The sequence below is a fragment of the Macrobrachium nipponense genome, chromosome 14 (assembly GCF_015104395.2).
Source record: "Macrobrachium nipponense isolate FS-2020 chromosome 14, ASM1510439v2, whole genome shotgun sequence".
Lineage (NCBI taxonomy): Eukaryota > Metazoa > Arthropoda > Malacostraca > Decapoda > Palaemonidae > Macrobrachium > Macrobrachium nipponense.
In genome coordinates this window covers 58,643,046-58,655,236 of record NC_087207.1, presented here as the reverse complement: position 1 = coordinate 58,655,236, position 12,191 = coordinate 58,643,046, and the positions used below count along the sequence as shown (strand labels likewise).

Sequence of the window (12,191 nt, the reverse complement as noted above, 5' to 3'; positions counted from 1 at the left end):
TTCAGTAACGGGACCAACGACTTTACGTGACTTCCGAACCACGTCGAGAGTGATCTTCTATCACCAGAAATACACATCTCTGACCCCTCAATACTACTACCTTAACTCTATCGAGTGCTAGTGCTCATGGTTTGCACGCAACTCCTCCTAGCGTATCTCTTCACTAAATCCACAGTCCTCCGCTTCAGACACTTCAGTTCTGCGCACCCCTTTCCAATCGTCTATTCAGTTTTGATATAATTTACATTCCACAAAGTCTTCCATCTATTTTCTTCCCATTATCTTCGGCTTTATCATGTCTGAAGCTACTGACACCAAATGGAATGAAATGGAAAATAAAATCTAGGCCAGAGACCAAGCACTGGGATTTATGACGTCATTCAGTGCCGAAAGGGAAAATGAGAGCAAAGGGGTTTAAAGGTGTAACAGAAGGAGAAAAAAAAACTCAGCAATATGAAATAATATCAGAAGAAGGTGGAAAGTAAGATGGAAAGAAGAAAATAAGAAAGGAGATACATTTAAAAGGAATGAAAGGAGTTGAAGCTGGGGGCACTGACGGCATACGTACCCCGCCACGGGACTGGCACTGAAAAGTTCTGCGTTACTAGTTTCTCCTGTCAACAACAGAGGGGACGATGCAACTCGTACCAAACGAGTGTTTAGCCGTGTTCACTTGTACAGCTTCCGATGTAGGCAACTTCCATGTCAGTAGGCCACCAGGGAAACGTCGATAAGATTAACGACTTCGTTAAATGTAGGGCGAAAGTCTACTCTATGCGTTGGTGTGCATGCATGAAAGCAGAAGTGCATGAGAACGAACTACGAAATCTTGAACACGCAACTTTTCAGGCGTGCAATAAAATCGATTAATATTCATTCATTATGAACACGATTTCATGGGAATAAACTCCCGTCCTCTTTCAAACATAAAGCGAGCTTGCTGCGCAAGCTTTCAGAAATTAGAATGAAAGAAGTAAAAATGAAGAAAACAGAGCCATAAGAAGTGAGAAAATATGAAGTATAAACAAGCAAATACAAGAAAAAAACATATCACGGACATAAACAATCCACAGTTAATGAATGCATGAAAATGCAACTCTAATGACCTATGCAACATTAGGTATCTCAAGATTTCTAATGCACTTTATTCCATAATAATATGAAATGAAACTCAACTTGAACGTTATATTATACGGGCATGCCTATCCCTAGGCCGGATATAAGATGAGGGTTGAACGTAAGGCTATACACCAATGATTGGCAAAACACTCCAAAGAGCTTCTGAAACTTGCAACAAACATTAGCATTAAGGCGCAAGAGAAAATGGGTTATAATGAGGCAGGAAATTAACATCACAGTAAGAGTCAGGAAGGCTTTCGTTTGTTGCTTTTTCAAAGTTGCTGCAACGTCTTTGTTTTACCACGTCTGTCTCGAAGCCACAACAACAACATTCGTGTCTTCCATCAACAACGATAGAAGTTGGCATTTATTGCATCAACATGACCTAAAATGAAGCGAGTGATCATTCCATGCAAATACCCATACCCTGGCATGCATTTAGACCTATAGGAGTTTTTTTATTTTTAAGAACACCACTTACATCGTTTCTATTCAATATGCGTTGAGTGTAATGCTAGGAGTTTTGCATTGGCTACGAATAAAATAATAAAATTTGGAATAGTAGCGCCCAGTGCATTGTGAAAATGCGATTGTATTTTCTATTTCCGGATATTCATTTATTGATCACTCTTCCTTTAACTGGGTTATCTCTGCAGGCTGATTTCCCTCTTGGGTTCATAGTTTGTTGACTGTCAATTAAGGTTTTCGTCTTAAGCATTCAAAGGAAGAAAGAAGAATTATTGGGCTGAAGTACGTATGTTTTCAATACAGTACATCTCTAATCAAGTAATTACTCAACTAAAGGTGCGTTTCTGCGCACCCTCGTGCAAGAGCATCAAACCAAAGACATAATGAGCCACGGTGCAAAGGTTATGCCGACGATAATATTTGAAAACACGGGTTCCAATGGTCACCACCAGCACAACCCGTTTAAATATGATGAAGCAGCCACCGATACTCCAATCAATGAATCAAACTTAATCATAATAAAGAGATGTTGAGTATTCACAAAAAGGGACATCTCGGGATTTTAAGGATTAATTAAAAGCAATTTCGAGGATAGTAAGGAAACACAGCCACATTTCGAAAGAACTGTACCTGAAACAGCGTAGGATTTCTTCCTGTAGCACCATTTAACTAAAGAACCTAAGAGCCACTTCTGATTTTATATTTTTGTTAATTACGTGCAAGAAAGGCCGTCAGAATGGACAGCCCAGTTCCCTCGTCTAGCCAATGAAAGAAGAGGAAAAAAATAAATAAAAAGAGAGATACAAAGTAGGGACTAATCTTGATGGAAACTAACAGACGCAACCAAATCCTCCCCACACCCCATCCCCAAAACAGTGGGCGGAAAGAGAACTCCATAGCCTGGTACTTATTATAGGCGAGGCAACAATCGCTGACGCGAAACGATGGTTGGAGTATATAATCGTAAACACGAGAACTGGTGAAGTGACGAATTAACATGACTGCCTCAGCAGGCGATGTATCTCGCCATTTAAAGTCAAAGCAAAATACGATGACGCACCTTGTTTGTACTCATACAAACAAGAGTAAACAAAAACACCTGAACCATTATCAGTGATGCTTTGGTGATTTACTGAGTCTACTATGTAGTTAATATTTACTCGAAGAGCTGATATAGACAACGTTAGCCTTGTGTATTTCAGCTTTCATGGGATTCCTTGCCTTTGTCTCCATTAGTAGTATTATTATTAGTATTAATATTATTGTCCGTTGAGCGTAGTTGGTCAAGAATTGGCGAAAGGAAGATATCGACTATTTATATAATTCCTTGAATGAAGACCATAGTATATACATATAAATAAATATATCTAATGTAGCACAGATGGAGTAATTTGAGAAGTTTCACGAGATAACGGAAATTTAGCCCTCTTTTGTTTATATTTTTGCTTTTATCTCCGAGGAGCTGATACTATAGTAGATTCACATCAACCGTGCATTTGATGTCTAGGCCAGTTCCTTATGAAGCTCCTGATTGGCCCTCAGGAGGGATGGAACATAGATAATACCCATGTGAACTCTCAAGAGAGACTGAGAGTTTCCAGCCCTGTGATCGGCTTATCAACAGCCAATCAGAAGCGTCGTAAGGGACTGGCATAGACATCAAATGCACAGTTGATATGAATATACTATATTAAACAAGGCGTCCCCCGGAATTTTCGCCGTTTAGTACCAGTACCTGTCGAAAACACGTAAATTTCTCATTGTCTCGGTAAATTTCTCAAATAATCTCACCTCTACTGTATTATACATACACCCATTTCTGTATTGTTTAGCCAAAAGAATTATATAAACAAATGATATCTTTGTGCAGCCGTTTCCTTTAAAACTTACTACCAAAAGTACTTTCCGCGTCGTGTGTATGTATACAGTTGCAGACTTCCTAGCGAATCTTTGATAGAAGAATTTTTTAAAAAGAAATATCTGATCGGAATCGGGGGCAATGATGTTATCAAAATAGTGATAGAAATAGCATATGAAAGGATTAATTAAGACGATGTGACTTACACCTCACGTTTCGTCAAATGTGAGGAAAACATAATTAATTTCAGGTCAGTAAGGGACTTCTGTAGCATATTATACACCAGTCGTGCAATCATGACAGACCTTAGCAATACGTAAATATAAGAAAAAGCAAAGAAAAATAATTATTAAAAGAATATTAAGAATGATTGTTAGGTGACGTTGTGTAATTAATGTGAAGCCACAATGTCAGAGAGAGAGAGAGAGAGAGAGAGAGAGAGAGAGAGAGAGAGAGAGAGAGAGAGAGAGAGAGAGAGAGTTTACTGGAAGTAGTTAATATCTGAATCTGATTTAATTTTGGTAAGATATCTTTATGCACGATAGACAACTAAAAAAAATAAAGAATGGAAAGGAGAGAGAGAGAGAGGTTTCTTGAACGAGTTTATAAGGTTCAATGTAAATCAAAGCAAGATGTGAGGTCCAACGATTGATAGTAGATGGGAAGTTATTGTCTAATACGTATTCAATTATTTGAGCGTTTTTTTTTAACAGAGTGAATTTATCATTAGGGGTCTAGTAATGGAAATGCATAATATGTTTCATGAAAAATGAAACTGAACGGTTCCAAGTAAATGCTTAAAAATGTCTTTAGATGTTTTTAATTTGAATATCAATTTGTAAACACCAATAAAAGATCTCGGTTCAGTACGATGGCATGAACATACACATACACACACACACACATACATCACACACACACACACACACACACATATATATATATATATATATATATATATATATATATATATATATTATATATATATATATATATATATATAGATATATATTATATATATTACTATATTATATATATAAATATAATAATATATTAGATATATACTATAACTATAATATATATATATATATATACTATATATATATATATATGTCTTATGTATGCATGTATCATATATGTCTTGCAAATGTATACATGCATGATTGAAAGATCAAAATTTAATAGCGTTTCATGCTTCCTTTGTCTGTTTTGCCAGGAAATTCTCCCATGATTTGCAACTAATTCTTTTGTTCATTAATGACTTCAAATAAGTCGCTCTCAAAATGTCAGACACAAACGATACGTTTGGGTGAATTTTACTATCCCATGGGGGACGTGCGGTTGTAACAATGTTTACATTGCAGGCCAACCGCACAGCAGCACGCCTCAAACATTCCGAGAAATCTAAGTCGAAGAGTCATTGCCGGTTACGACATTTCCTCCCCTTTGCGGATGACGTGCTTCGTTGTTGTCTCTGTGCTTGATATTTGCTGTTGTTTGGTTGATGGCCCAGTGGGAAGTCCAACGTTTATTCTCGCCCATGCGCTTCGTTGAAATAGATGAACAATATGTTGTTTCCTCAACACCCTAAGATTCGTTAACATCGTGTGAACGAACACAATCCTCAGTATCTAATTGTTTGTTGACGATTTTGCATTCCTCAGATACCGATCATTTGGTTGTGTTGAGCTGAATGTGGAATTTAAGCCAAAGCCAAACACTGGGACCTATGAGGTTATTCGGCGCTGGAATGGAAATTGACAGCAAAAGGTTTGAAATGTGTAACAGGAGGGAAACCTCGCAGTTGCACATGAATCAAGTGTTGGAGTGGAGAGTAAGATGAAGTAAGATAATATAAAAGGGTACAGTAAACGGAACGAAAGGGGTTGCAGCTGAGGGCCGAAGGCACGCCGCAAAGAACCTGTGCACTGACGGCTTACGGGTTCATAAATGGGAGTTCATCCCAAGTATTCTATGGAGTACCTTGGTTAGCCTTTTATCCTGTCCTCGCTGACCCATTGTCGCCCTCACCAGAACTTCTAGGGTCAGTCGGAAGTTTCATGTATGGTCACGGGTGATCACCAATAGTACCATACCAGTGGGCCTAAGATCTCTTTAGACTTCGAGTACACCTACCGAGAGTTACTTGGTCAGGAGTAGATTCGTCACTGGATTATCTTATTTACGAATTAAACTAACGGAGGAACGCCAACTTATCGGTTTGCCACAGCAAGCCAAAGCCAGCGGTTATCGGTTCCTGCTGTTAAGAGAATTATTTGGATTGTAATGCACACGTGAGCGGGAGGTGAAATAAAGGTCACACCGACCAGGGTGAACCGTTGCCTGATTCCTACGCATCCTGGATGAACCCCATCCCTCTCCCATCATCCACCCTCCTTCCCGACCCAGGGCCAGATCCTTCGGTTCATCATCCTTCCCACTCGGGCTCGGGGAGAGAAGCGAGAGGGAGGAAAGGGGTGAAACACACTCCAAGGGAGTCACCAGATAAACCCCCCATCCGAACCCACGAATGATCCTGGGATCACGTGCTCTCTCTCTCTTCTCTCTCTCTCTCTCTCTCTCTCTACGGTAGGCAGTGACGACGAGCCGGGGAAACCGACAAGCGACCAGTTTAGCGAAGGCTCTGCCGTTAGCCGGTCCATCTTCAGGAAGCTTAGTCCAACTGGCTGCTACAACTACCCAAGGAGGTAGATATCAAATAGTGAGTGAGAGGTCCGTTTAAGTAGCATATTAGTAAGTGTTGCCTATCTTTGTTGCAGTGTGGGTTTCTTTTTTCACATGTGAAAATTGAATATAGATGTTCAGTTATATTATCCGCTTTTTGGAGTCCCGAAACTACCGAGGAGAATTTGACGAAAGTGCGTGAAGTTACGGTGAAGATTTACATTGCTTACTTCTATAGGGAAATTTTTGCTCTCTCTCTCTCTAGTTTCATTTTTTTTTTTTTTTTTTTTAGAATTTCATATACGAAACTTACAATCGGCACACGACTTTTTAGCATGAAGTGATGAAGGGCGCATATAATATTACAAAAACTCATGGCGTGTTATATTTTTCATGATATACACTTTCCAGTATCATTCCCGTTTAAATAAGGAAAGCAAAAGCAAAGTCTCAGATTAAAGTTGGTGTTCTTTAAAGGTGCGGTGTAGAAGTTTAAGCGAGCTCGCGGCTCCGTGAAAACCCAGGTCATATTGATCGCCACAGTAGTAGTACAAGGCCATGGGCACAACAAAGTAGCCGCCTAAGTTTCTTGTGATTGTTTTTTGTGAATTGTAAATTCTTTTAACTGGATTACGTTTTAGCTACAAGATGGAACCTATTTTGTTTTGCGAGTCGAAAATTGGGAATATTATATTGAGAATTTTGTCCTTGTGACTTTCTAAATGCAAAATTTAAAGGTGAATTTGCGTGAACTACATTTCGTTTCAGAGATAGGCTGAATACAGTTATATTTTATGTAGTGAATTTGCCTTATTCAAAGGAGAATAAGTGGATTATGGTTGATTCTGAATGAACGAAGCGAATCATATTTGATTTAGAAGAAATAGAGTATGTAAACATGGTAAATTATACTTGATTTCTTAGGGGAAAATAAATTCTAACTCTTGGTTTAAAACTTATCTTTATTTACGAGAAAAAAAATCCTGCCAAGCTCTCAGGCACAGGAAATGATATACTTTTAGAAGTCGGGTTATCTTACTAAATTTAAGAAAGGTGTAAAAGAACTCTGCTTAAAATTTAAACAAAAAAAATCTTGTCTTGATTCAGAAAGAGGTTAATATCTATTCCGGAAGACAATTACATTACATCGTGCGTCGAATTATGAAAAAATGCGTCACTGACAGTACAAAGAAAGCTGGTCATATGATTTAGGACAGTTATCTTTTCTGTAGAATATTATTGAAGCATATCCTGAGTCACAAATATAAATGAATCATATCTTGGTTTACGAATATGTAAATCATATCTTGGTTTGCGAATAGTGAATCATATCTTGGTTTACGAATGTAAGTGAATCATATCTTGTCGGGCGATATTGTAGAAGTAACTCCCATTTTCTTTTAGGCAATGAATGTTTTTATGTAAAATAGTGTCTATATAAAAGGGTTAAGAACCAGATGGGCGGATGTTTTGACTGATAATGTACAAAGGTGTTGCTAAGTCCCAAAACAAAAGAATTCTTAACCTTAGAAGTTAAACATTTATATATAATTGCGCAGTGACCTTTGCTTTACTGTAAATATTATGGAAACGATGCCTTTTATAACATTATAATATAATAACAAAACTTAAACTAAGAGCCATGAACTGATGAACAGATGGTCATGGTTAAGTTTTAAGGACCACTAGTCTTTGTTTCTTTGTTATATTTGAGATTACAACAACCTCGTATTGGCACGGGCTCTTGTTCCCAGGGCAGCCCGTCGTGGGATTATGATATTTGATCTGTGACCCTCTCATGATAAAGTGTTATCATCGGTTGTCCCTGAGACTTTGGTCATCCTGTTATCAGTTCAGGGATTTGCATTATCGGAAATACAAGTAGGATCTTATATCTTCCCTTCTTCGAACGGCTGATAAAGATCCGAACTTCAAAACTAGTTTTGAAGTTCGGATCTTTATCAGCCGTTCGAAGAAGGGAAGATATAAGATCCTATTGATACATAAACACTCAGCCACACAAGAAACGAGGTTAGAATCTAATAAATAAATACATCGATAAGTTTGGATACAGCCAGCCACTTTCGTTTGCATAACATGTCAATCAATCTAAGAATTTAATAAGAGCATGGAATCATGTAGCCATTGATGTCTAAATGAACTAAAACACAAACAATACCAAAAAAAGAAGTGAAAAAAACGACGACTACTTCCTGTAGTCTCTGTGGGTATGAAGTTAACAGTGTCAATTGAGCTTAATGGGGCAGTCTAATAAGAAACTACGAGAACCGAGAGTGAATAGAACAGCCATTTAAGATGGAGCAAAGGATGGAATGTAGTCGACTCTGACCAGCCCACCAAAGAGAAGCATCCGTATCCTACCAACGCCTTCAAGATGGCGTTGATCCTACTCCCTTGCGACAAGGGCCAGAAGGCCTAAAATGTTTAAGCTAAATAGATAAAGGAATCAAGAGTTTGAGATTCATCAGGAGCGTGAAATAGTCTGGCGTTAATCATACAGTATCAATACTGGACCCAGACTTGTCTGCGCAAACTCATCTTTGCATAAATTAGTCCATGCATGGATATTTCTCTCTCGCTCTCAACAGTCTTTTGAAAGTAGACAGACTGATTTAATAATTAATAATTTTCTGGTTTGACAATTACCAGTCATTGAAGCCGATTTCGACGCAGGAACCCGGAAAGTGGTTATTAAAATTCCGTATAACATACGACCCTCCCATAGAGTTCCTTGTAGTTTAAACGCCAACCAGAAGACTGTAGCTGACTTCTGATTCAAATAAAAACTAAGACTGAAACATTAACAGCTGGCATTGGGCTGAATGCATCCCACTTTTACGTGATTCACAAGAATGCTATTCGAAGCCTTACTTTGCTTTGAAGATATTCGAAGGGACATTCACACAGACGTGGAAACCTTCAAGAACTAATAGTTTTCCAAATCATGTGAAATATGATGTCGATACTAGCTAGGACTAATGAAAATGAATGCTTCATTTCCAGTGTAGAGCCTTCTACAATGTGAGACCTGACTAAAGGAAAGATCTTGAGAGGGTTTTCAAAATGTCTATCAAGACATGGTTAACTAGGCAAAAACTTCGATGCTTCTTTTGAAGTTTTAACGTTGAGCTTTTCCCTAATATCCAGGCATTCTTGGACATGGAGGTGTAAGGACAACGCTTTTCCCCTATTTTCATTGTATCCAATCAAGTCGCGTTGTTCTTACTTCCATCCGATAGAGCGTTCCGCGGCCTTTCCACCGATGCATAACACATGCAATTCCATTATTCGTATGCCTTATTTATCTTTAAATATATGACTGTATGAAAACACAAATCTACTGTCTCAGAGTCATTTCTGCTCTCGGTGTGAGACTGTACTACTTATCCGTCCGCACCTGTCTATGTCAACCCAGTTTGTCTGTAAATAAATTATCAGCCAGCTACCTGTCTTAATCTCTGGTCCTGACAGAGGCTAGTGAAGGATGGCGACTAAGACAGATGAGAGAAATGACAAAATCTTTCTTTTACTATTACTGTTAAAATTTCTCTGGCAATGTTCCGTTCGTGATACAAATCAACTTCCTTGCTTTCCAGTAATTTGGAATGCCCTTATTCACAACTAATATTAAAAATATACATTCTGATCTGTGTGTGTTCTATTCTATTGAATGGCGTGATTGTAAGATCCTCACTTATAAATTTTTATATATAGCTTTACCTGTGTCAACTGACAACCATATAGAACACTAACCAATTATCTTTTCCTTGCATTATCAGGAGCAGAATGCATCGGTTAGCCTTGTTGGCACTGCTGTTCCTATGCAGCAAGGTGTCAGCAGATACACCAGCGAACTGCACCTTTGACGATGTACAAGGAGAATGGCTCTTCTACGAAACAGAGAGAACTGGAAATGCAAAAATCGACTGTGATAACATGGGTTGGTTCTTAAAAATATCTATTCTTGAAATAAATAACTGTATGTTCTGTCCCCTGTAAGATACCAGTTCTACATCCTAGGGAAAGACCTTCTTGTTTCAAATTTCCTAGGGAAAGACATTCTTGTTTCAAATTTCCATGAGTGACATTGTTTGAGGTTGTCAAATTCTGTTGAGCTCAAAATCAGTCTTGTAAATTTTACAGAAAATTTCAAGTTATTAACGTATTCTTTGCAAATAACAGTGTTGATATACATGAGATGCTGGAACATTTAATACCAAAATTCTGTAAATAATCTGATGGTCATTCCTCAAAAATGGTGTGCTATCGCTTTACTGCCAACCATACTAATTTATATTTAATTCCCTGAAACTTAAGATCTCAACATATATCCAAATATTTATTAAACATCAGCCTAAACCAGTCATATACCAAAATCCCTTTACAACTATTTTATCAAACTGCAACCTACTTTTTAATGATTATTTTCTCTCAACAGATATGTTGATGAAATCATTTTCCACTGGACATAAAGAGACAATTACCTATCATGTACTTATGTCAAAGAACACAAAACAGAAGACATAACTTCAAATATGACCAAAACCCTTATTTCCGCATGCTACTAACAGAAATTATTAAATCCATACGACTAATGACCAATAAGTGTATTACTACAAAGAGTGTACTTAAATTACATCTATAAATTCAGGGCCAATCATCCACAAGACGACAGTAAAGCTCATGTATCCCAATGTAGCAGAGGATGAGTATGGAAACAGAGGAACCTGGACTATGATTTACAACCAAGGCTTTGAAGTCAAAGTTTCTGGCAGATCTTTCTTCGCATTCTCCTACTATGAACAGGTGTGTACCAGAGAAGAAAATTTTTTTCACTTCCTAATACAATGTTACCTTTCAAAATGTTATGAATATTTCCATAAAATTCTTTTAATTTGACAATCTTTAAAATGTGTTTCATTTGATAATTACAATATTTCCTTTACAGACTGGAAATGAAGTTGTTTCTATGTGTGACAGAACCTTCACTGGCTGGTCTCGAGACATTACAGTTAGAAACTGGGCATGTTACAGGGCACAGAAAAAACAACAAGTGTCACCAAAGATCCAGACTCTGCAACCAACAGAATACGTAAGTTTTTTAATAATATATTCCTTTTGCAGTCTTATTAAAATCAGCATTACATATTCTGTATGCTACCTTTTAGTAGCTATCTTGAGATCTGAGAGAATTCAGCATATGCTATCTAAAACAATATATAAGGGAATACTTTGCTTAAACAGAACTCACGCTTCTGTCAAAAGACCAAGCGAATAGACAAAATAACAGAGATTGCAAAGAAGAATCAACTTTGTATATAATCAAGATGCAGAGGACTGTGACTGTGGATACATTTCTTGTTCTTTATCATGCAGTTAGATTTATCTGAGAGAGGTAATATGTCAAAATGAAAACTTATCTCTCCTCCAACTGACATGAATCTTGATAATCTTGCATCCAAATTTTGTTCTGGTCAAGTTTTAAAAGTGGAAGTTGAGTTAGAACAGAAGGGTGGAAGGTCAATAGAAAAAATTAATGACAGGTAGCTAGATGAAAAAGGATTCTTTGCAGGAATAGGGTGGCCATGACTACAGGCATCAGAGATTCAACACTGGAAAGGCCATGGACAAAGATGGCCAACTGAAAAAGCAGGAAATTGTCCTAACCCTCAAGAAAACCAAAGTACAACCTTAATGTTTGCTTTCCAGGCCTCTTGATTCACTGCTACTAGCACCATAACACTAATATATATGGTAAAATGTCCATAAATGCAAGGTATTTTCAAGAAGCATGTTGATCATATACCACACCTTTTCTTTCGTCTGGAGTTCAGACCGGCACGGGGATAAACAGTCACCAAACACTAGGTCCTCTGCAACCTCTTTTAGCATAGGACTGCATCCACTACAGTACTAATTGTAGATATTAAACCAGAGTATTGGTAAGGAAGCCAATACAGTACAGCACAATAGTAGTCCATAGACTCCGGCTTCTTCAAGATTAAACAAGAAATGAAAACTAGAGCAAGGTAAAGGTGAA

The 12,191-nt window shown here is 37.7% G+C and overlaps 1 protein-coding gene across 1 annotated transcript in view; it reads left to right on the top strand.

Moving 5' to 3' along the window:
• The first annotated feature begins 6,009 nt into the window (after positions 1-6,009).
• LOC135226537 (dipeptidyl peptidase 1-like) overlaps positions 6,010-12,191 on the top strand; it is a 40,774-nt gene continuing 34,592 nt past the window's right edge. The window contains 4 exon segments of the mRNA XM_064266192.1: positions 6,010-6,167; positions 9,931-10,091; positions 10,803-10,957; positions 11,100-11,243. Coding sequence (XP_064122262.1) covers positions 9,938-10,091; positions 10,803-10,957; positions 11,100-11,243 — 453 coding nt within the window. The 5' untranslated portion in view covers positions 6,010-6,167; positions 9,931-9,937.